General features: G+C 40.3%; 1 protein-coding gene across 1 annotated transcript in view; it reads right to left on the bottom strand.

Moving 5' to 3' along the window:
• Positions 1–26,877, bottom strand: part of nr3c2 (nuclear receptor subfamily 3, group C, member 2) — a 70,152-nt gene that overhangs the window by 10,402 nt on the left and 32,873 nt on the right. Inside the window, exons 3-6 of the mRNA XM_070828515.1 lie at positions 18,875–19,002; positions 8,256–8,372; positions 5,061–5,405; positions 3,340–3,484 (exon numbers count right to left, since the gene is read on the bottom strand). Of these exons, the coding sequence (XP_070684616.1) occupies positions 3,340–3,484; positions 5,061–5,405; positions 8,256–8,372; positions 18,875–19,002 (735 nt within the window). The remainder of the gene's footprint in view (positions 1–3,339; positions 3,485–5,060; positions 5,406–8,255; positions 8,373–18,874; positions 19,003–26,877) is intronic.

Here is a 26,877-nt window from a genome sequence, read left to right as displayed (position 1 = left end):
CATTGCAAAGGCAGTGAGGGTGGAGACATCACTCTTAATAACAACTAGACTAAACATTTTGAAAAGGGGGTCAGAAGCAGTCGATTGGAAACAAGTGCATAATGTTCCCATAAAGGCATAAGGCAGCATCACACTTTACAGTATTTACTGTACAGCTGTGTCTGTCGGCCTAAATAGCTGATAAACTGTGACAACGTCTGCGAGAGGAGCAGACCAGTTTCCCTGCTGAGCAGCAATGTGTATGTGAGCAGTTTCGCAAAGTGCAGCATAACATCATTTGATACAACTTTGGGCTGGAGTTTCTAAAGTCTCCACACGTTTTCTCTCTCTCTCTCTCTCTCTCTCTCTCTCTCTCTCTCTCTCTCTCTCTCTCTCTCCCTCCTTCTCTCGCACTCTCTTCCTGAAATCAATTTTGCTGAATCACTGCCCAAAATGAGCTGCTGGTTTTGGGGAGGAAAGAAAAAACTGGTGGCAACGTCTCTTCTTCCCTCTCTCTCTCTCTTTCATCTCTCTATATCTCTCTGGCTTGTTCTCACTGTTTCTCTTTCCATCTTTCTCTCTCAGTCTTGATCTCTCTCTCTCTCTCTCTCTCCCTCTCTCTCTCTCTGTTTCTATGGTAAAAGATTCAGGAAGGAGCAGAAAACTGAAGAGAAAAGGAAAGTTCAGATTCACCTTTGGCTGGAAGAAGACAACTTTTTTTTTTTTTGCTTCAGAAAAGTACGTCCACACAAATCACTTAAAGCATAACTGAAAATACAATTAGTCATTCCGTTTCTCAGTCAAATATCAAGTCAAAGTAATTCTAAAATGTATTTTTCTTTTTTCTTTTTTTCAATGGTGCAAGGTGAGATACATCAGAAATACTCCTTTGGCCTTCAAGCCTCTGAGTGGGTTAGCCAGTGTATGTGTTTGATTGACAGCTGAGCTGGCAGGGAAACAGTGACACAATATAAATTCATCTTGCACCGGTAAATGCAATTTACAAGCCAAGGACAGGCAGCGTTTTGTTAGCAGTGGTACTGGCGAATGATGACCAAACCATATATCATCTGAACTGACTGACACTAACATTTGCAGGTAAACTGTTAGCTGTTCAGTGTGCTCCAACTGACTACCTAATCTAACTATCTAGCCTGCAAACTGACATAACCAGTGGTTATTGTCTTTACCACCGCCAGCCGATGACAGAGCAGCTGCACACTGTGATTAAAGCCGTCTTGTGTTTATAACACAGACTAAAACGAAAGGATTTGATTTGCTATATGAAAAAAGTTAGCTGTCCACATAGAAAACCTACAGTGTCCTGAGTGGTATAGGTACAGACAGGGGCTGCTAAAACCAAAAAATATAGACTTTTATACACACACATTTTTCTGTATTGGTACTGTGGACATTAGAACTTATTGACATTGCTTTAGGAGCATTGTATTTCATTTCTACATTTACACAACGTAGAAAAATGTTGCCTGTCAAACATCTACATTACCTGAATCATGAGTGAGTGACCAGAACTTTTAGGGTAATAGTGTTGTTTGTCTGTTGCAGGCATTTACCACACACCAAACATGAAATGACACTGATTAATGCAGGCTTACTTTGTCTTTATGTACAATGCACATCTGTCTCCAGTATTTGCTCTCAATCAGTGACAGATTCCACTCTAATAGCTGAGTGAGCGGACAGTCTATTCAATAAATGCCTTAATGCCCTGGGTCAATAAGCACTAAGTAGCTATGGAAACAAGTGTACACTGTCCAACCCCCTTAACACTGATTGGTGGACTCAGCAAAGCTATGGACCAATTTTTTCCCTTGTTTTTGACGGAATTATCAATGAGCTAAGCAATAAAACAGCTACTGTACATTAACAACAAGCAAGCAACACACTTCGACCTCATAACAGGCTCAAAAAGACACAGTAGAGATGGCAGTGACACCCAGGCTGCCCTGACAGAGCAGCAAACATGTGACCAAAATCCAGGCCACCACCATCTCTAGCCCACAGTCTACATCTCATCTGCTCTGTCAAGCTGAGTATCGGGCCCATCTGTCAGTGGGAAAGGCCTGCTGTGAATGCATCGCATGCAGTAACAGCAGCATTCTGTACAATAAACAAGAAATCCTTATTTCTGAGAGAAGAATACTATACATATTTGCTCATTATATACAAGCCTTTTCAATGTTTTTCTGTTGGAGCTTATTCTGAACCGAACCAACCAAAAGCTGTTTTACATTCTTAATAAACTGTGATCTGATTGGCACTAAATTGATTAGAGGAGCAGAGGATCTCTGGTGTGGTAAACTAATGCTTTACCAACTGTACTAAACTCACAGTGACACAACACAGGCTCACAGAGTCTGAAGCTGTGTTGCACAATGGCATTTTCACGGCTATTTATTTATTTATTTGGGACAAACTGACCCACTGACATTGACTTACACAAGCTATTAGTCGGAGCTTTTAAACCTGCCCCTGGCTGAACCGGCTTCTCTACAGCGGGCTGCCTACAGAGGTTGCTATTCTCACCTTTGATTATTTCTATAACATTCAGTTCATCAGCGGCCATGCACCACAGCTCCAATGAGAGACACGCACACCTCCTTTCCATTTGCTCTCCTGTTCAGACATATTAACGCGGATCAAGTGGGCCAGTGGCTGCCTTTGTTAGGCTGATGGTCCTTTGCCTGATGCAATTAAGAAACCATTAAAAAGTGCAAAAGTATTTCATGGTGAAGTGCCAGAAATCAAGTGCAAGATTATGGCCTTGTTTTACAGTAAGTACACCTGACTTCCTGAAAGCAACATTATTGCCACAAAAACTCAATTTAGCCGCTTTAATAGTTTTCAGGTATGCTAATGCAACGCTCCAAATAGTGCAGCAGAAAAATACACTCCTCACTTGGCAAATTCCACTTGCAAAATTGATGTTTATGCATACATTTGCATCTGATGAGCTGCTGAAAATAGCAGATGCTATTACTAACAGTTAAAGCCTGACTGTTCAACCAATTACTGTATTTAATTATACACTATCGAAAACAAATTATACTTTATACGTTTATGTTGGGCATCCCATTGGACATCAGATAGCATTAAATGCATTTCATATTTGTCTAATTGCTGACAAAACTTTGCCTTTACAGAGATGCGTCTGTCAAAATGTTGGTGCTTTGAACAATAAAAACAGGTGAAATGGTACTTGGATGTTTTCCCTCTCTTTGTTACATTCTGAAATTTAGATAACATTGATTATTTAATACCTGGGCCATCCCAAAATGTAGAGTCCAGTACACATTGATAACCCCAATGTAAACTGCAGATACAGAAGTGTAGACCTACTCGTTAAAGATGAGGTCAGGGGCAAAGTAGAGCATCTGTCCATTTGTGTGTTTGTAGGAGCGCCAGCTGAGGCAAAAGGAGGACAGACACATCCATGAATACTGGATCAGGGTGATTTGGTCCTCAATGGGCAGGCCCCGGAAACCTAACACACACAAAAACACACATAAAGCAAGACAGGCTGATGAGAAGCTCTATGTTTAAATGTTGCAGACAATACTCAGGCTGTGAGTTAATGACTTAAGCACCAACTTAAGCGGCATTTATTTAGCTGAGTACGTGCTTGTGAGTACCTGTGTTTGTCCATGTGCATCACACACTGCGTATCTTTGCTACAGTGTGCTTTTTTTTGTGCCAATATTTGTTTAGACATGATAACCACTGAGAAGTATTCACCCATTCTTGTATCATGCAAATCCCACAAGGCCTCCGGTTATTGGCATGTTGTCTATGGAATGCCAAAAATAGAGTCGAATAGGAAACTTGCCAAACTCTCAATCAAACTCTGGCAAGAAACTCCTCCTCATGCAAAACATAGGCCAACTGAGGACAAACAAGTGACTTATCAAGGCTTAGGGACTATTTTAGTCAAAATCCATGTCAAATTACGAAATACAATATTTAAAAAAAAAAAAGGTATGTCAAATGCCTGGCTCAGCACTGTGTATTCTGCTAAAATAAATAGCACAGAGCGGGCTGATAACTAAAATAAGAGCTTAGTAGAGTTTGATGTTTTAGGTAACTTTAGCGTGTGCTATTCTGACAATATAGTTCCATATTGTGCTGTGTGTTAGTCCTGCGGCATCCGAATGTAAGCTGAATGCAGGCAGCGGCATATCTGAAAGTCGAAGGTACTCATTTTGACCCTTCTGTCTGGCTCCCCTTCTATTTATATGTCCGGATATGGCAAGCAGACACCGTGGAGGTATCAAATATTTGCAATACAGCAAATTAAACAGCCTCAAAGAGCTACCTGTGAGGCATCTTTCAATATGTCTCCCACTGACTGGCATTTTAAGGGAACTTGTTTATCCCTTTTCAGACATTTTTTTTTTCTTTTTCCAGTGCTGTGGTTTATAGGTAAAAATTAATGAGATACACATTAGATCTTTGGTTCAACATTGCATCTGACAACGACGATGTAAATGAGTTCTGTTTGGAAATCTTAATCTTGATTCTATTTTATGGTAAAATAGGATTCTCTCCCTAATCTTGTTGAAGCTTCACAAGCTCATTTCCTGATCTAATTTTTAAAATTCAAATTGTGTGCTCTGACAAAACTGGCAGAGTTGCGTTCTGAAAATATAGGGATCAAAAGTGAAGATATGGGCAAGTTATTTTCATCAAAACCTGGTCCATAATTACAATATATACTCCCCTTGATTTATCAGCCTTTTATTTACTAAATTTCAATTGTTAAACAATAAAGTCATCATAAATATAACATTCAAACTGTAGAAATTATATATATATATATTATTGGATTTTCAGGCTACTTTAATCTAATTGATTTACTGCAGCCCTTTTTATTTGACTTTTAAAAACAAGAGGGAGGGGAAGTAAATCTAGCGACTGGTAGTATTTTAAAAAATGTGAATTACACTCTTTATTTTCTAATACACATACTTGTAGGGATGCTGTTTCAGCACCTTCCCAATTCTGTTTAAAAACTCTCTTAAACAACATTTAGGTCTCAGCCCACTGCTCTAGTGGTCACTAACCTGGAAGTACTTTGGCCCACTTCACCATGCGTACCATCTGCTTTCCGGCCAGGCGGTTGAGACTTGACAGCAGGTGGTCAGTGGTGTCAGGCTGCGTGTTGTCATAGCCGGAGTACACCTCTTCAGGCTCAATCAGCTCTAACACACTGCAGATGGAGGGCGGCAGAAAAGGTGTGACCACCCCAGGCCCGTGGGGCACCAGGGCATTGGCAGCACTGGCGTTCAGTTCCTTCTCTGAGGACAGGTAACCGCCCCCAACGCCACCTGTGGCAGTTTGGCTGTCCTTGGAGCCCTGCAGGTCCTCGCTGACTCCCTTAAGCTTTCCCAACTTCTTAGACTTTCGTGCTGTGGATTGACACATTGACTTGTTGACACATTGTTGACAGGCACATTTCTTACATTCATAATCGGCGGTTACGATTGCAATGTGACAAATACTGTACAGGTATAATTAAAAAAAAAAAACAAATATAGATGCACATTTTTAATATGTAGTATCTAGGTGCTTGCAATGTTTACAGCGTCTACTGTTATTAACTGTATTTCTCATTCAATGGCCTGCTGATCAAATTTCCATTGTATTATTTTCCAGGAAATCTGTCACCTTTCTATCTGATGGAAGTTATAGTTTCTGGGAAGTTGTAACTTGAAATGTTTGGGTATGAGTCAAAAATTGGAAAGGGTCCACCTTGAATGAGGTCCAGTAAAAGAAAGAGCACATAATGGTACGATAAACATGTTTGATTTCCTGCGTATTGTTTGGTCATACACAGATGGGGATCTTTGAGGGACGATAAACAAGCAAATAACAATAAATGCATACTTTACATGCCAGAAACATTCGAACTATTCATAAAGCCTCTAAGCTTGATCAGACAATCAACTCCAGGGGCCAGATGCAGAAAACCGTGTAGATTTACACACACGCAGTTGAGCATACACATGGCTGTGTTTTATAAATCTCATTTATTGTGGAGCTGGGCACACAGTTCGCTATAAATGGACATAGAAGTACCCTTTAAGACCCGTTTGCGTAGCAGTATTTGCGCCCGAGAAGAACAGCAGAGGAGTGCAGTTTCACTGGTGGTGTGGCATCAGCGACGCTCTCCTACAGTTGTCGTTACGCGCGACCATTACGCAAGGCTGTGGCTATTTATAGCGGCCACACTGTAAACCCTCATCGCGGTGACATCTCAATCATCAGTGATAAACGCCAGAGGAATGATCAGTGATTAATCTATAGAGCTCAAATTGAAACAGACTTAACAAACAGCTTCCCAGCTCAGGATAAAATGAAAAGACCAGATAAAAAAGGCAAATATTAGACATATGACTCGGATGTTGATAAAAAAGAATGATGAAATTCAACTTAATACTATTAATTACGGTGATATTTTTTATTTTGGGGAATCTGACAGCTTTCATTACTTGTCTTCGTATCAAAATTAGATGTAAATAGCCAAGGCCCCAATTTAATGGGCTACACTGCTGCTGCTCAGACATGCAGCCACAATCATTGGCAACCTTAAGCTTTTATTCATGACTCATGGTCATCTGCTGCTTTTCAACACTACGTAACATTTCACCAGAGAGATGTGCTTACTCCAACTCGTGTTTTTGTGCTTGTAATATGCTTAAGTTAATAATTATGTGCTGCTGAACTGACGTGTCTACATATGCTTGACACATGCAAGTTTAATTATATTCATTTTAAATCAGGATAAATGCCCCCAGTTGTTGAAGGTGCATTGTCAGAGGGTAACGATACGGTGGCTGGAGCCCTGGTATCACTTATCACATATAGCTCAGGTGAGGCTCTGTATCTAATATGGTTTTCATACATTATTTCGGTGTCATTCCCCAGTCTCCTCTATGCTGAGCTGTACGACCCGTCTCCATCCCAGCACCCACCTGTTGGCTCTTATTCCCATGGAGTGAATTCATAACTGTCACTCCCTGATTGTCTGTGTGCATGAACGCTGCATGCTTGTGGAGATAGAATAGACTCAAATAATTCTCTGCATTCACTAAATAATACATTCACTACACATTAGTTTTGTTGATTGATCTGTATAGATGTATACATACAAGGGAGTCAAATTGGCAAATAAGCACTTACACGTTCACTGTGCAGAAAATGTATCAAAGCGCTTTCCTGAAATTGATTTCCCCAATCAGTGCCCATTGATTCATTTTATATTGTACTATCAGAGGTTTGGATTGGTTCCAGGACAAAACATTTATCATGTGTTAGCTGTAATATTCAAAGGCACAGGCACAGAATGTAAACAACAGAATGCTCACCGCTGAAATTTTATTACTTACTCATCTTTGCCCTCATTGTGAGCACTTCATTAAGTGGCTGTACTCTTAGTGAGATTTTTTTGATTTCTAACCAAGCAATCTGACTGCTGTCCTAGAGATCCCTACGGATGAAACACACTTCATTCATCACTGCTAGTAGTATTCCTTCCATGTGTGGGACTTCTTCTCCCCAATGCTTTCCATATCTATCATCCCAACTTGCAATGATTACACTTCAGATTAATTCAGAAGACTCGCATAGAATTCACACTCCATAAACTGTCTGTAACAGCAGCTGCATGTGTGCATGTTTTTTTTTTTTGCCTCTGGCCATCTTTGTTTCCTGAAGTAATTTGACAGCACATACAGAACCCCGTGTCAAATGTTTCTATATATTTACGATTCATGTTCATATTTAGCTTTCTTGTGGAGCATAACATCGAAAAACATTTGATATTTCAATAACTAATGGACTGAAAACCCATGCAGTAGGCTTTTAGCCTTGTGTATGCCACTTTGGCCCTGAATTGAAAAAAGCCAATAGCAATAAATGAATAAATTTCATAAACCACATCCCTCTCCACTACAGCGTCTTTCCTCATAGTACAATACTGTACTGTACTGTGTTGTCTGCAGGTTTTGTCAGCTGGCATCGTATGGGGTACTGCAGATCTACACTTTTTGTAAATGCATTATGCATATTGTCCTCAGATATACTATATGCAATCACACACAATCATCCTATGACTCAGCATCCTCAGGCCTCCTGTGACTACAGCAAGGCCTACTTTTCCATATCTATAATTTCTTATAAGCAGAGGGAGGCTGACTCAAATGTCACATCTGAGACACGTGACAGAGCGAATCTGTAATGAGGGTGTGACTCCTCACCTCCTAGGTTCATCCCGGCCTGGAGACACTTCCGTACACGACATGCCGGACAGTTTTTCCTTCGGATCTTGTCAATGATACAGTCATTTCTTCCGGCACACAGGTAGTTGTGCTGACCTACAGAGAGACAAGATACAAGCGTCAGTGTGATGGTGAACTGTACACGCGGCTTGACATAGAACAGCAGCGATTTGCAGCAAAGAGATTTAAATAGCAATAAAGAGAAAGATAACATATGCAGTACTGAATGCTATTTGTATACATTTGACTACATGAAGAAAAATAAATGTTTGACTCTACTGTAGAATCTCTGTCTGCGACCATTTGTAATGTAGGTCAACACAGATACCCTGTGGAACGCCTGGAAATATCAGAGATCTACATTTCATGATTATCACTGTGAAAATGATTGAAATTGTGATTATTCCGCTCTCACATTCTACAGCGCATGACTAATGGTGTATTTTACAGTACATGGCATGGAGGTATTAATATTTGCTGGAACCAGGACACTGGCTACAGCTAGACTATTCCTGACAGTGATGCTAACATGGCGAGAATCCCTCCTGCCTCCTGCCTAGCCCTTAGCTAAACCCAATGATCTCCCATTTCAGAGCGCTTCCTTCCGCTCCACTAGTTATTCACTGTACAGCTCCTCTCCTCCTCCACTTTTCTCCTTCTCTACGCCTGCGTCTCCATCCCTCCTTTTTCCTTTTTTCCGCACGTCCGCCAGCCTCAGAGCGCCATACGCCCACACACAGACAGGCTCATGCTCGTGCACACGTACAGTCATTCACTCTCTCCCATACACACACACGCAAACACACACACACATGCACACACATACACACACACAGCCAAAGCTGCTCCACTTGGCAATTCAAAAAAAAAAAAAAAAAAACTGCAAATGTTGTATCGCCTTTCACAAACAAATACACACACATGGAAATCACGACACAACCCAGATGGAGTGGTAAAGTGTGGTGTGGTGACCCCTGAACATGGCTTAGCTCCATTAGGGTTAATGTTAAAATTGTGTGCTTGTCTACATTTTACTGCATGTTTATCTTGTACAGTTTATTTCTTCAAAAGTATCTACGATTTTTGGCATAGATTTCAGCGCACGAAAGCTTGTGGGTTGTTTATATGCATTTAACTCAGACATGTATATTCTGTGCGTTGCCTGTGCTGCATCTACAGTACAGTATTTGTATTTGTGTGTAGGACTGAGCAGAAGTTGTTTTCTGAGCTAGCAGGAGTAGTGCGCAGTGTGTCTGTCTGACTGCTGCCAAAAGCCAAGGAACCGAGCTGCAGGAGGAGAGGCAGCAGCTGTAGCCCCACCACTATTTCTGGCTAAATCACATGACCGTTACATAAGCCCATTTTTCTTGCTCTAAAAAACAGTAAACTGCGACACAGGAAACACAACGCAGCCATCCCCTACCCCACCCCCCTCGTGCACGCACACGCATGCATATCTACACACACACACACACATTCTCGCTTGGATAGGCCAGACCAAATGGCGATTCTGAAAACTCTGGAGCCTTCCTGTCAACTGTTTTGCTCATTCCCGTGAATCTTGTGCATAATTGTTGGAGTGAAATATACTTCATGAGACAGGCAAAGTCGTAGTCCAATGGTGTGTATGCACATGACTGTGTGTCCAACTGAAAAGGAGACACGCTGTTTCTATCTGTGTGCATGTACTCACATGCACCCACACACCATGTTTACCTCTGAATATGTGTATTTGCTTATCAACCCGGCACGTGGCGGGCTTAGTGGTGAATGGTCATTTTTCAGTCTTGCCTTGGAAAACATCTTACCAAATTAAAAAAAAATCCCTTTTCATCTCTCATGAAAGTGGTTACTTAATTAAATCATTCTGTCTCATATTTCCATGTGGATCTTACCCCAAAATCTCTAACTTCTGTTTTTACATTAAAAGCACTCGATAATGCCAAATCCTAGCAAGATATTTTCACATAAAATTCCATGAAAAAGACAAAGATTCCTCAGATACTGTATTAAATTTGACCAAAAACTCCGGTCTGCTGATATAATGAACACTCTGTCAGCAGAGTAGCAGTCTACTTTTAGCTAATGATCTCACAATCTCGCAACAAACTGCTGAGTGGTCTCTGTTGTCTGTCAGCTTCTGCATACATCAGTTATGAGGAGAATCTGTTCATTATGTCTATATTAGTTACCTTCTAAGTCACTCCTTTTTTGTCATGTTATTTCACAATTTAAAAGAAAAGAAGGCAAAAAAAAAGTCATGAGGACATTCTTCTGAAAGGGAAATTCTCTTTCCGACAGTGACCGCGCTTTAACAAGAGTAATCTTCCCTGCAGTCCTCCTGCCATCGGCACAGCTACACAGCATCTGCTTTCCAAACAAAGACAGACTTGAGGCCTTTGCTAAACCATAGCCTTTAACCTGACATTTTTAGATAACCACTAGACACAAGAGGTCAGACCCCTGATTGTGAAAATAGCCTTTCAGACACAGGAGCTGACCTACATCAATAATACTACTGTGAATCTCTGAGTGGCATTTAGCAGTTGCTGCAGATTCCTTCGTTGCAAGCCGGCACTGCAGACGCAAGAGGGCATGTAACTAAAGGATGTGCTGAAATCAATGTCCGCCTTACAGATTAATGCCATTGGAATATCCACTCACAAATTCATTGGTGTTTATGCAACCTAAATTACACAGCCAAAAAAATGCCAAACAACCAGAAAACAGGCCTCTCAGAGATGTGATTGTTGTTACCACTGGGCCAGTGGAATGCAAATCACTGCCTTGTAATAGCACCGCTACCCCAGTTCTTTGGACAACACACAAACAGCTGTGTTGGATGGGGCTCTACGCAATTAAGTTTCCCTGTCTGGATCATTATAAAAAGAGGGTGCAGAAGTTGAAATAGGATGTAAATAGAAGCTGTTATTTTGTTTACTAATGTCTCCACTTCTATGGTAATGTGCTGTATCTCAAGCAGTCCTGTGCATTTCCTTTCCCAGCTGCTGCCTTTGTGTACATATGCACTAGTCATTATTTAGGCCTCAATGTGGTATCTGAAAGTGTCTAATGTAAAAAAGCATGTTATTATGGAAGTAAAAATCTATCCTCTTGTCTACAAATAACTTAAATCCCTGCAGTAAGTAGCTCTACACCAATTGTTTGGCAAGACGTTCAGATATTACATAGTACTAGTTAAAATGTTCTTAGGTCTTACAGTAAAAGGTTAGAAACACATTTGACTTTCAAATCAAATCAATCAAAGAGGGGTTGTTGATAACTTGTAGGGTTACAACATGCCCGCTCCTCTATACCTCCTTTCTTGTCAAAGCTGTTTTGAAAACATAAATTTCTGTCTATTGAAACTTTGCTTGAGAGCCTGTCTACAAGATTAAATGAATTTGCAGGAAAACAACATGGAGTTATTGAATTTTATTCTGCCTGTACATTATCAGTATTTCTTTTCTGCCACTACTTGTAATTTTTATGTATAGAGCAAGTGCATTTGACATGTACACAGCACATTATGTGATACACTAAGGCTGGACTGCAATAACTGGGATTCATTTTTAAAGATTAAATCATGGTTTCACTATAAATTATGTTGCACTAATCTTTTAAACTACCTTGAAATTAAGAAAGATTAAACTTTAACCTTTCTATAAATGTCAGTTGAGTTTTTTTACTCTTACCAAAACTTTTATAAACTAAATATTCCAATTTACAATTGAAACCCAGTGTTAACTTTAAACTTACACTTGAGGTTTTAAATGTCTATCTTTTTTAAAGATGGATTGAGCAAAATAATCAAGCTCCTCGAAGAAAGTTAAGAAAAAGACTCCACCCAGTAGAGAATTATGATGCTGCTGAGTTTATATATACCGGATCAGCGACAAAACTGTTATGGAGCTGAACAGGAAGACTGGACCAACTGTCACCAATTCTTCAACTCCTCATGGCCCTGACATTTTATGCCCCTGGATGTTTCCAGAGGATGAACTGGGACCTGTTTGGCTTACATGTTTTGGATAACTTTATCTCAAAGGAGGAGAAATCAGAGCTTATTTGACTGGATTTGTAGCAATTTAGCAAACAATATAACCTTTATAGAGAGCGATTATAAATAAATACAGAGAAGGTGAATTACGAGGTCCAGACAGCATGCAAATGTGTTTATTTTCAATCATTTATGTATTTATTTTATTTGGGGTGAGCAGGCATTTCCGTATTAATTAAATTTTATTTAATGTCAGTTTGAATTAATAAACTTGGATTTACTAAACAGAGATTAGTTTTTAATTGTGCAACAAAACTTTGCTTAACTTTAAATCTGGACTTACTTATTTAAACCTACTTTAGCTACTCTGATTAGAACTAATTTGAAATTAAATCAATCTGGTGGTGCAACCCTGTCTAAGATTTAATAAAAACATTAGTGCCATCAAAAAGCACCGCCACAACACTCTGTGTTACTGCAGTCCTGTGTCTTTAACAAACCAATCATCAGTGAAGACACTGATAAAGCCCATCAGATTGGCACTGCTTATTTGGTTGAACACAAAAGGTGTAACCCACTGAGGGCACTGGATCCTTTTTGCATTGATGTCAAAGAACAAAGGTATCACCAGGGAACAGGAAGAGATGGAGGTCAGATTATATCCACTGGAGAGCCATCAGGCCTGCGGGTCAGCCCAGGCCAGGGTAACTGAGGGCATGGAGGAAGTAGTGTGTGCATACGTGAGTGTGTTATATCATCATACGTACACCAAACATGCAGCATACCTGTTATAAGAGGTTTAATAGGTAGGCGGAATGGTCTGAATACTGTATATTGTAGTGCTGAAATGATTAGTCAATTAAATGATAAGTCATTTGACAAAGAAAATAATCAACAGCAACTTAAATAATTCATTCATCAAGCAAAAATGCCAAACATTTGTTGGCTCAAGCTTTTCACATGTGAGAGCTTGCTGTGTTTATCTGTTTTACATAATTGTAAATTGAATACATCTGTCATTTCAGACTGGTGGTCAGACAAAACAAGCACTTTGGGGATCAACTTAGCTTCAGGAGAAGCGTCAGGAGTATTTATTTTTTTCTATTTTCTAATATTTTACAAGGTTGTTGTCATAAAAAATCATCACCATTAGTTCCAGCCCTAATACACTGTATGCCCTTGTGTCTATTTTTAAAGCAGTGAGGATATAAAATCCAAACACTTCCTGTAACTGTAAACGTATCTAGGTTGAATTAGAGAGACCCTTCCTCAGGCTGCATTCTCCAACTTAAATGCCTATTAACAATGTGGGTCACACATACTTACAGTAAGCTTTACAGATTAAATTTCTATCTAATGCTGTACACCTGGATTCCTTTACTACTTACGAAGAATTGTGTTCGCATGCATGTGTGCATAGCAAGTTAGCGCCTGTAATTGTGTTTGTATCTTGTTGTGTGTTTGTTGCTGCATGTTGTATGCAGTGTCTGATCAAAGAAGCTATGATGCGAGACATGTGTTGGGGAGCTGGGATCAGGGCAACGCTGCTAAATGGCTTCACTCCAGCCGTTGTTACATGAGCCTCTCACACACAACCTGAAGCATTCACTCCAGCACTGGAGGGAGGCCTTTATTCCCCCAGCCTGAGCTGAGAGATATGTGAGTGGACGGCAGAGCTGCCAGTCAAAGCTGAAACAGTGAGAATCGTGTCCTCAGATGACCTCTCCCACAGAGGCGGTGCAGAAGAATAGGTTTTTAGATTGACACCAGCACCATGGAAACCACGACTCAGTCACATTGCAGAACACAGAGAGGCCATAACAAGGTTGACTAATGTCTCTGTAAACCTCTCAGTTCAATAAGAAAACAGCAAAAACAGCTTGAGAGCTAAAAGCAGGGCCTAGTATTATTACAAAGAGCAGACATGCCAAGCCACTGATGACATGTGAATAATAAGCTAGCGTTCAACTCTTCAAATGCGCTCCACATGGAGTCGTTTATTGAGTGCAGCTGTCTTGTATCAACAAACCAGTCTTTAGTGGAGTGGATGCAGGAGAGAAGCACATATGAATGCGTTCAGCTATTTCCACAATTCATTAGTGATGATAACACATATTTGCAAAATGTTTTGTGTCAGAAGGCATTTTCCCACAGTGCGGGATAAGCATTTACACTGAAGAATTCATTCATTTCAATGGAGCCTATAAATTGCCTGCATGTTTGCATGTGACAGTTGAGTCAACAGTAGCATTACAGCTGCAAAACTTGTAAGTTTCATAGAAGTTATTACGTCTTGTCTGCTTGTTTACTATACAAGATGTGTTAGTGTAGGAGATGACACATGAGATAAGATATTTGGATGACTTGTCGTGAAAAGGAAAGCAGGTGGATAAATGTTTATTCTATGTGTAATTTAAGTGTGTGTGCATGTGAGTGCTTAAAGGTAATATGAGTAGGATTTGTGAGTTTCGGTTAAAGTTGGCCACTCCTCCCCGGCTCGCCACTTTTGTAGCTTCCTCTTGGATGCGTGCTTACAGTCTGGCACCTGGTAGCAACGTTTTTATGGAGTCCCACCCTCGCGCTATACGCGCTGCAATTGGCTGGGGGAACACACCCTCCACCCGAAGGTTAACGCCCAGACACGTCCAGAACACAGCAAAATAAGAAAATACAGGCAGGCGGCAGCGTCTCTGCAGATCCCGACACCGCCACACACTTCTAATGGGTCATAAGTGATGATTGAGAGAATGAATCGATGGCGTTTTGAACAGCTTACAGCCAGAGGGTACCCGGCACATAATTTAGTATTTCTGTGTTTCCTGGGACTGTGGTTATAAACTTTATCGTGTACAGTTGGCTGCACCTTCTGGTAGAAATGACAAAAATTAAGTGGAATAAATATTTATTCTCTTGAGGGGGACTATAAGTGAACAGATCTGAACAGTAAAAGGCCCACTTGGCCAATAGATATTCCAAACAGATGGTCTAAATGTAAACCTAAAATGTAGACTTGAAGAGTAACTGTGCCAAGCTCTGATGATGTAAAATGTAAAATAAAGCTACCTAACAATGACTTGCCTGACTTAGACAAAGGGGAAACCAGACCCTCCACAGTCGGAAGGTTTCGCCTGATTTGTTGACGACTCCAGAATGCTAACTAGCTCTGTAGTAAAGGGCTGTGAGCCAGTTAGTCGTCTAATGAGCTACAGCCGACAGAAAAGTTGTGTCCCTCGAGGCAGCCAGTGCCAAAAGAAATTAAGCATGGGCTGGATTATTCCCCTTGCACAGATGCCCACTCTCTGCAGTTTTCTTTTATATTTCACGTGCCTAGGCTAAGTTTCTAACTTTGAGAGAGAGGAGGAGGAGAAGGAGGAGGAAACACTGGGAGAAGGGAGGAGTAAAACGTCTCCTCACGTCCTAACTTACACCTCTCCGGCGCTCACTGCTGACACATCACTTTCCGTCCCACTCCCTGTTTCTTACTCTCTCTCTCTCTCTCTCTCTCTCTCTCTCTCAGCTGCTCCTCTCTTTATCTCACTGTCTGCGTCTGACTTTTTCTTTGTCCTTCCTCCCCCCCCTCCCTCGCTGTATCTGTTTCACTGTCCTCTACCTCTCTTCACTTTGCAAAATCCTTCTCTCTGTATTTTCATCCTTTTGCCTCCCTCCACCTTACCTCTCTGTTTCCACCTCAGCAGCAGCTGTGGAGGGGTCAAGTGAGGTAACAGCTCGCTTTGCACATCAGAAGGGCGTACACGTCGCACACAACCTTGATGACATCACACCATTTGGGTTGCCCTTATTACGCTTTCATAGCGTGCACAGTTGCAGTTGTTTGACAGTGCAGAATCAAGAGGAAAAATACAGAGATACCAATAAAGAGATTTGAAAGTAAAGAGCACTGCATTAGATTTAAAGGGCATCACACAGTATGTCAGTTTCAGAATAATTATATATCATATGAGAAAAAGCCTAAAAGAGCGCATAGAGATCTGAGCGCTTCAGAGTTTCACCTGACTAGCACTGTCACATACAGTCAGATCTTTAGCATCTGCCACCAGCTCTCCTCTGGCCACGCTTGAAGCGAGAACAATGGCACGTCTGATTTGATAACCCCAGACAGATAATCTGGTTTCAGGTCTCCGTAATGACGGTGTGTAAATATCATCAAATTAAGGCATGATTTGATTGGGAATGAGTGCAATTCCTCCAACGGTCAGGAAAACACCTAGAGGGCCTCATGACTGGCTAGCAGGCTTGTTTTTTTGATTTTTTTTTTCCGCCTGCACTGGGACTGTAAGCGTGTGTTTTGCATTCAAACACTCATCTTAATGAGTAAGGCCAACGCCTCAGGCAACAGGCACAAAATGAAAAGCACATTATGGCCGCTGCTGATTTTCCGAAGCTAAATATAACATAAAGAGCTGCTGCTGGAGAATTACCTACTGAATGTTTTTTGCTTCTAATGTGTCCAATCTTTTTGGTCATTTTAATGATCTTTTAGAAAAAATAAATATGTGGAAGGTCAATTGAGATTAAACAGTAATTTGTCGCCTATAACACTGTAGTGCACATAAAACCAGCATCAACTATTGGTTAATAAATCTTGCAATAATTATCATCATTGTATGCAGCCTGAATGGAAATAACAAGCTGCATCTCTGCTTTCCACTATGTGCTTGTCTGTGTGAGCTTTTCAAACTCTGTTCTATTGAAATTACTGAAAGCAGAGTTATTGTATTTGCACACATTTTCTCATTAACATCTCCCAGTTGGAAAAGCTATAACCCTGTGCCACAAATTTAAACGTACTTAACATACTCCCCACGAACTACTGTTAATAAATTGAGCAGAATGTCTGCCAATAATTCTGAAGGGCACAGTTAAGGTGATATTGTTTGAAATGTTTTGATATTTACTGATACAACTGTGAGAACAGGGCAGCGCAGTGGTGTAGTGGTTAGCAGTGATGCTTCACAGCAGGTTCACGGTTCTGTGTGGAGATTGCATGTTCTCCCCGTGCTTGTGTGGGTTCTCAATCCAAACACATGCAGGTCAGGTTAATTGGTGACTCTAAATTGCCCATAGGTGTGAATGGTTGTCTGTCTCAATGTGTTGGTCCTGTGATTGACTGGCTACCAGTACAGACTGTCAGCCCAATGTCAGCTGGGATTGGCTCCAGCCAATGGATGAACCGTTAAAACAAATGTTGGCGTATTACAAATGAATGAAACTTTCTGAAAAACAGTGTAATACTCCCTTAGACAGTAGCTTTCTCCTCTTACAGTCAAACTATCAAAATATCAGTTCTTTTCTTTTTAAAGGTTTAGTAAGAGAAACGTACAGTGGCCAAAAAAAGATAAACACACTGCAAAAAAAAAAGACTTCACTACTTTGACAACGCATTGTCTGGATTTATGAAAACACTGCAAATAAAATGCAGCCAAATAAAGAAATTCATTTACCAATATAACACAAAATATCCAGCAGTGAAACACAAGTTTCTTGATGACATAAAACTGAACATTTGTCAATGATGTTTAGGATTGCAAATTTATAGAAAGCTTTGTTGTGTTGGGAATTTTTAAGGTTTTGCACAATTTGAATATAAAAATACTTTTCTAACAGTGAACATGTTCAGTCTACATTTTAGATGTACATTGAGAAAGCAATACTAGGTCTTCTGGCGTGTTTCAGTTATGTATGCCCATTTAATCTAATTGTAACCATGCACTGCATTCATCTGCACGCTCTTGCATCCCATACACAGATAATTTCCCAGCATCCCATTAAATAGGAATTCAGTAAAATTACAACCTCCTGCAGTTTAGCTATTACCATTTATTCTTTATTGTAAAACATTTATTTTATAAATTCGTTGTTCACTCTAAGTTTGCACACAGCCTTCATTGTCAGCTACATTTTTCAAGGGACCTAACCCCATTAGTTAACTTGTTAGCTGGCTAACTCACCACATGTATCACATTAAATGTATTTAACAAATTAATGGGTTGTTTTGTCGTCAAAGAACGTTCTGTTCATTCACATGGAGCTTCAACTTTAGAGGATTAAGCAAACTGCATGGCATTGCAATACAATATTGAATGCATCAGCTCATTTAATTGAAGTTCAACTCAGGTCGTTTGTTGTTTTTCTTTTTTTTTTCTTAGAAAGGTTAACAATTATGTCTGTTTATGGTGTGGTAAAAGGTTTGCTCCTCCCTCTATGTTTTCTGTGGAAAGTTTTCACCTTGAATTTTGCAAAATGAGAAATCAATTTATTTTAGTTTTAACACACTGATGGCATGATAACAATATTACAGGATATTTTTGTTATACTCTAGCTTCAGTGTTTTATTACTATCATCATCGCAATCTTCCTTTTTTTGTATTTAGTATTTTATATTTGCAGCGCATTTCTTGTGCTGTCTATTTGTTGTCAAACTGGCAAATGTAACATAATTTACTTAATTTACTGCAGCATTTATGTCTTGTTTTTTTGTGCTTATGTTTTCTTGACTTGCAGAGTGTTAAGCTCTTTCAGCCACCCTAGGAAAGACCTAACCAGTGATATCTTCCTTGAAAATGAGTTAATGACATACCTTCGACAGCTCTTTTAAAGAAGACTTTGCAGCTTCCACATGTCACGACACCGTAGTGGCATCCTGATGCCTCGTCTCCACAAACCAGGCACACTTTGGCCGTTGAGGAGGGTTGCCTCAGTGGCGAGCTGAAAGGACACACACAAGAGTTTTAAGACAAATTTAATAATAAGTTTCAAAAGACAACAACAAAGCCGGGGCAGACGGTCACTTTCCTAACAGTACTAATACACATTGTAAAACATTCTTGGGCTTTTGATCCCTGGTACAGTAGCAACGCAATGTGGCTAGCCATAAAGATGTCTGCCAACCAAGAGAGGAGGGCTTTGCACTCCAATGATTTATAGCTTCACCAGGCTCTCCGAGATGACAATGACAGAATTATAGAGGAGATTATTTGAATTCAATAAGCAAAGAGACACAGAGTAGGATGTCAAATTTAAGTTTGCTCCAAAGCACTTGTCCCCTTCTCTGGCATAAAAAAGTGTGAGGCAATGGAAAAAGTATCGAAAGGTAATAATACACATCATGGTAGAGCAACAGTGCCTCAGTGTCACCTGTGTTTAGTTTAGGGTCAAATATCAAAGGTGAGACTCAGCACCGGCATGTGCTGTAGTGTGCGTAGTGCGGCATGTTGTCGTTATTTACTCTGAGCCACAACCAAAATGCACCAGAACTGATGACAGTCTGCTGCAGCTCTGCCTGATCCAAGGCACTGTTTAGTTTGGGATCATTTACTGCTTTCACTTCTGACTGATTTCTGTGATTGTATGACCATTAAAGCTCAACGTATACTGTATGTTCTTACTGATGCAGTGCTAAATGGTAGAATTTGTTAAGAGCTGCAGTAGGTGTCAAAGCTAATGGATGATGATCTGCTATCTGTCTAGGAACAGAGAGGAATGTTCTAAGCTGTTTACTACCATATTTAAAGAAACGAGAAGGACTTGCAGTGTGTACAAAGTAAGGTTGGATATTATGACCCCAAAGCTAGACAAAAATAAATCATCAGATTCGCCTTGACGACCACAAAAGTAACAATCATTACCTTTTTATGATAAATACATTTCCTGTGTCTGGTATGTTAGTCCATTATAGCATGTCCAGGGAAATATGATACAGGGCTGTTTGCTGATCAGCTGGTTAAACTTCTACTTTAATGTGGTTGTAGTGGTCAGTTTGTAAACTTTTAAACTTCTTTATGAGCAAATGTAGCTTGGTAAGACACAATAATGTCACTGATTTGATAAATTCTGTTTACTGTCAATACAGATTGACAGAGCAACTGCACAGTATCAGTATTACAGCCCGACTGATAAATGGGCCAATATTATTGGATGATATTACGTCCCAGAGATACTGTTTATCAGTATCAATGTCTTGCCAGCTATTAAGTAACATAAAATTGCAGTTCATAAATGCCAAAGCTATCGTTGACATCATTTAGAAACACTCACCATTACATAGAATGTATGAGAGAGATACGATTACTTTTCATTTTTCTTTTATTTATCATTCCATGTTCCACCAAGTACATGTCTTATACGAGGGTTCCTTATCAAAAATGCCTATTTGTGTTAACTTAAACAGAAACCAAAAAAAAATCAGTATTGGCTTCAAAAACCCACAATCAGTTGGGCTCTAGTGAGAACACTATATGTAGATTTGATGCTAAGCTATGCTCATGCACATTATTGTTTATTTTCTATTTGTGTGTCATGTATTTGTGTATCATGTATCTGGCTTTTGATTTTGTATGGCTGCTACCTTGGCCAGGTCTCCCTTGTAAAAGAGATTTCTGATCTCAATGGGACTTCCTGGTTAAATAAAGGTAAAATAAAAAAAAATAATAATAATAAACAACCCTGAACTACTGAAGGCTAAATCTATCTCTCTGATTAAGCTCTGCTAAATGGAGATGTAAGGCAAAAGATAGAGGGAGGGTGGCGAGTAGATTTTGAAAACAGAACAGGCCACCAAACACAGTCTGGTATGAAACATGGCAGGGTTTCATTAGTTTGCAGAGCAAGCATGCCCTATGGATGGGGCTCTGTGAATAAAATTGGAATGCATCCATTATATCAGGTTATGCTGCTTATTAATGGAATGACTGAATCAGTTGGCTCTCACATTTGATACAAAATTTAACATACATTTACATTCTGAGTAAATTAAAAGCTTTATGCATTTAAGGTTAGGTCTACACATATGGTAATTTTTAGGATATAGAGAATAATTTTTGATAGCATTTCCCTTCATGTACACACACACACACACAAAACGCACACAAGGAACAAAACATGTAGATGGGTACAAAGAGAGAACACCTTGTATCAAAACATTAAAAGTGGCCTCAGCTTCCCCTTCTTTTCTGCGCTAATTACCTCTCTCCCATCTCAATCAATAACATGCAAGGTGATTGTCTGGTTAACATTCTCCTTACATCCTTCATCAAACCAGCTGCCAAGCACTCTCTCTCCTCCTCTCTCTGTCTCTCTACCTTGCTCGCTCTCTCATGCACACACATTTCCTCCAGGGGACTAGCTGGAAAGGGGTACAGCAACAGCACACTCAGATACAATCAGGACCACTGATCTAATTCCCCCTTGTCCATCTACACACACATTCAATTTGTTAGGACGCTTAGAGGAGTCTCTGGTGAGGTGTTTGTCTGACTAGATCTTTCTGGCACTGGGCCCCATGGTTTCAGCTAATGTGTGTGTATGTGTGTGTGTGTGTGTGTGTGTGTGTGCACGCACAAATCCAATCCATTTCAAGATGTGTTTTTCAGCATGTTAATCTACTGAATATTCCCCTCCATACATTGGCCTTTGCATACTATTACAAAGTGATGCTAAGAAGGAAAAAAAAAAAAAGCTAGAAAGCCCTAGAAAGTTTGCATCCAAGAACAACACAAGCAGCAAATGAGAATCCCTCTAAATTATGCTTCCAATCAGCGGTCAACCCTTTTAATAATGCCGCACATTAAAACCTTGTCTCTGCGTGCCAGCCTGCCTGCCTGCTGGTCCACCAACAAGGTGACTTCCCCTCCCTCAGAGAAGTATATAGGTCACTCACTCTCTCTGCTTATGAAACCAGAGCAGACAGGCCAGGCTGCAGTGACTGTGCACCAACGGCTGCCAGTAGCCCAAAACTAAACACAAGCTACCAGACATTCCCAAATCATTCTGTTTCAGCAGTGATGTTAGCTTACAGTTTGTCAGCATACAGACGGGTGGGAATAACAATGGAAATATGTTTTAATGAGCTTGAGAGACTAAAGGGAATGACGTGCAACTAAGCTCTCCAGTCAGAATCGAAATTGGAACATTGCGGTTAAATGGTGAGCGTCTTTTACCACTTGGCCACGAGGACTTGGCGAATGAATTTCCTTTTTGTTTGGCTTGTCATTTTCATAGCTTAAAATATTCTGAGGTCGCAATTTCTGTCTATTTCAATGAAGGCTGAAATGATGATGTGCCACTGGAGGTAACATCGTGCTAAGGACGGCAGCTCAAACTGTTAATTTCCTGCATGTAGCACCTTGTGTAACCCTTCATCTCATAAGGAAAACACAAAGCCAAGCGCAGAGGATGCACTTTTGCAGAGAAAATGTTAGCTTCATACAGATGTTCATTTTAGAAATCTGCAATGGACATAATAAAAGAAAAAAAAATTGTTTTTATGTTGCGCTGCCCTTTTTAAATTTTTCTGAAACAAATCATAAATAGTATCCATAACAATAAATTATCTCTGAGAATAATGTGTATTACTACTGAAAAAGTTCTGCAATTGTATGCTGGCTACTTCTGTGAACTGGGACTTGGGCTTTTTTTTTCTTGACCCCTGTCTTCTCTATTTCTGGGTACAGTCTCAGACTAACTCAATGGGACTGACTGCACAGATCAAAGGTCTCATTCTTCGCTCCAGTTGTTTCTTTTTTCCCTTCCTACAGAAACCCCAGGGCAGCGGTTTCATTGTTTTCAGTGTCCTTTCATCTTTAAAGATAACACACAAAGCTAACAACTGATTTAGTTGCTGTTTATTTCCCATGAGGATACAGATGAGTGCGAGTACACAATGCTTGTTTCTTCCCACCAAAATGTACAAGCAGAAATTTGTATCTTTTACTAACTCTTGCTGCCCTCTTTGCTTCTTCCCTGAGCGTCATTCTGCTTAGGGAAGATATTAATGAAATGACAAAGGCGAAGAAATGTGAGAGCTTGAAGCCAAGCGAAGCCCACTGTGACCACTAAAATTTGTGTGGACCAAACCACAGGACAGATGTTTGGGCTCAAATTGGCCTCATGCTTTTCTACAAGTAATTCGGATTTCACGCTGAGAGCATTCTCCAAATGGTTCACATATCTCCACCCTCTCTCAGCTGTGGAAGGAATGCTAAATCAGCGAGCTAAGACCAGAAAGGATGGCCAGAGATTTATCAGAATGCGGAAATATTGCACTTGATATTTCCTTTTTTTTTTTTTTGGAGACATTTTCTTAGATCTGAGTTAATAATCTGCATTAACCATAAAAAGGTCAATGTGGGTCACAATAAAAGCGTGGCATAATTATAACAATTAGTAGCCATAGAAATGGAGGATGAAGTCAAAGAGGCCTGACAAATTGGAGATACAAAGGAAGTCGAGGGGGCTGTCGTTATTTTGCAGTTGTCAAGATAACATCATTATGGGTGAATAATGGTCCATGAGATGGCCGAATGACGGAGGACAGCAGAGCCCACATGGTCAGAATGAACCCTGTGACCCACATAAGTACGTTGGCATGACAGTCAGTAAACAAGCAGCTGAACCATAGGGAGACTTCTGTTGCATAAAAAAACAATGTCCTCATCATGCATGTAACACTGTCTGCCACAAACGCATCCACACCGGTGTACTTTACTGTACAGTATTTACTCTGCTGTAGAGCCTTCCGCCCACTGTAAAGATAAACTTGTGTGTGCGTTTGAGTAGACACACTGACTCGTTCATTCTAGAGGCTGTTATCACAGGGATAGTTCAGACAAGTACCACAGCCTCCCTGAACCTGCCCCTCATGAAAGAGAAGCATCCTTGACTCTGAAAAAAAGGAACCCATACAGCTTCCACGGTACAGTACTTCTCTACAGTCTGGCCTACACTATTTATGTAATATACACCTTGGCTTGGTGTACAACCTTAAGCTAGACCAGTACAAAGAATATTTATGTAACACACAACTTGGCATGGTGAAAAGGTAAAGGTAGATTAGTTTAAACAAGCTGATGGAGATGTAGAGAAAGAGAACGAGGACAAAATGGCTTACATAACCATGAGCAGACAGTATAAACATTAGGTTGACACCCACTCACCGCCTCTCAAAGGGAGAGAGGTCTTATGGGTAGTGTTAGAGAGCCACTGGGGATTTATTTTTCCTGGTGAAGGTGACCCTGGCATTGGGCAGAGTACCTGAGCATACAGAAATATGAGATTTCCTCTTTGTCAGGCTTGTGTTACACTTGTGTTAAGGTTACAGTATAATCTACTCTGACTGGCTGCCACTTACAGTTAAGGAAAAAAATCATAACCTTAAAATGTTGTGCATGAGGGTTTCATACATTCCAGTTGGGAGAAATAATAATTTTCCCTCTCAGAAGTTTATCATTTTGCTTATATTTTCTGGTAAAATACAATGTGTAAAGACTTCAAATACACAATAATCAAATAAAATGTAGTTCACAGCAGAAATGGCAAATTTGTTGTCTGATGGAATCTGGTATCCCAGCTGTGATTGCATTCCTTGTTTTAAATTCCAAGCTGTTGTGTTGTCTTCCCTCCAAGGCCTATGCCTACAAACTTTAAGTGACCTTCCCCATAACAGCAAATCATGATTATCTTTCTCTTATAAATCCACTGTTTTGAGTGCAAACAAAGAAATGAGACAAGTCACAAAAATGCACACACACACACACACACACACACACACAGAGCCATCTTTAGATAGGGGCTCAGTCTGTGGGCGAAAACAGACTAGAGTATCATTCTGATCCACACACAGTATTCGGGTTCAACATGTCTGAAGCTGTACCTGTCTTTAACTTTAAATGACCTAAACCAACTTCACTGCCACTCTCTGCTGATCTTGCACCTTTTCTTTAGTATGCAGTCACAGCTGAATGACCCAAGGGTCTTACAGAGACACTGGATACCTTTAGGGCAACAGGAGTGTAACTCAGCTGCTTTTAACTCACCAGAGTTATGTGGACATTTTGACTTCACCTAAATCACTCACTGTCACACATAATGAATTAAGTTGATCACCTGAGACATTTTGGCTAAGCAGTGAAGCACGCAAGCATGAATCTCAGGGTGATGTGGCAGGGTGTTATTATCTGGTGGGGAGGATTATCGTGGCTGGAAACTCCCGTAATTCATGCCTGTCAAGGGCAACGAGGGACTGATCACATCCATACACTATAAAATTAGGCATGGGATGCCAATGCATGCCCACAGCCTCTTTCATAGTCCCTGAGTGAACTCTGTGAATACTGATGGGCTGTTAATAACTCGCACACACGAACTTTAGTGCAACCATGTTAAGGGTCAGTTTTTTGCATAATGCCATGAGAAGAAATAACTGTGCCTATATGGTTTATGGGGTCAACACACCCACTCGTTCATTTCTGACCATATGCAGTCACAGAGTTCATTTAAACATAAAGCATGAACAAGGCCAGAGATGCTGGATTACTGCACGGAACTTAATTCACAGGGATCTTGCATCTGAGCTTTGGAAATACTGTATCTGTACAAGCCAGAGAAGACGGTTCATGGGTGTAAATCCCACAGCTTGGTTACTTCAAAAATGTTCTCAATTTAGAGACATTTTTCTGAGCTAAAAGTGGACAAAACGTCAAACACTTGTAAAATGCGCAGTAGCAAAATGACAACCCTGCCATATCACTGGACATGTAACTAGCATAAACACATCATAATAACCAAACAACACAACTATTGCCTATACTATTTCTAGTTAATTCCCATGAAAACAAGCCTGCTATTCAGTTATCCAGCCCTAATAAACTGTGACAAAAGTGTCTTTACTGCCTTCAAGAATTTAGGTTCTCATGTGGTCCTCACATGGATCTGTTACTGATCCCTTAAGTTTCTGTTTTTAGCCCCAAGTTTCCAAGATCCTTTGCTGGAAACAGAAAAGGCCATGAAACAGCTGGGAATACAGTCTAGCTGACATGTTGAGAAATACATTGTAGGGCATCAGGTGGATTTCCAGGCATGGGAAATCGAGAAACAACGCAAACAAAAGGCTGGTGATTAAAACAGTGTTCAGCAAATGAGGGAACATGAAATACCAGCTCAGTGACTTAAATCACATCTCCCTCTTGAATATAAACCTACTTGATAACAACAAAAATAAGCACGGTAGTTGGCTTAAATCTAGCTAAATAGACATAAAGGAGCCTGTTTTCACCACCTTTGTGAAACGTGGCTAAAAATGTACTCTAATCTAGCTTACTGCCACGAACATAAACACAAACGGACCACTTCAAAGCTATGCTGCTAAAACTGGTTTTGTTACAGACCCAAATCCTTTGATTTCAGTAACATGGGTGAACTCTGATGAACCCTGGTGTTCATGTTTCAACTCTATTCACTGCTTACTTTGCTTTCAACCACCAACTCCACGCAATATCTGGCTCCTTACAAATGTGTCTGTGGCCAGGTTCGGGTCCTGTTGCCTGTACAGCAGGTGACCTCCAAACTCAGCTTAGAGGCCCTGGGACAAATGAGAAAAACAAATCCCTAGAGAGGGAGATTATCTTTAAGGGATCAGCTCTGACCTGAGCCACCTCCATGCCACATACTTCTTACCTCTGTTCTCCACTTTCTAGCAACAGATAGCACAGAGCCGACTACTGTTTACACTCACCTTGTTAAGTACAAGATGGGTCTAGTCAATAAGATTACAGTATACAGTATAAGCTGAACGTTGGGCATTTAAAA

This window comes from Pempheris klunzingeri, chromosome 3 (assembly GCF_042242105.1).
Source record: "Pempheris klunzingeri isolate RE-2024b chromosome 3, fPemKlu1.hap1, whole genome shotgun sequence".
NCBI lineage: Eukaryota > Metazoa > Chordata > Actinopteri > Acropomatiformes > Pempheridae > Pempheris > Pempheris klunzingeri.
Note: the sequence above shows the minus strand (reverse complement) of the source record. Positions and strands in the feature narration are given on the sequence as shown.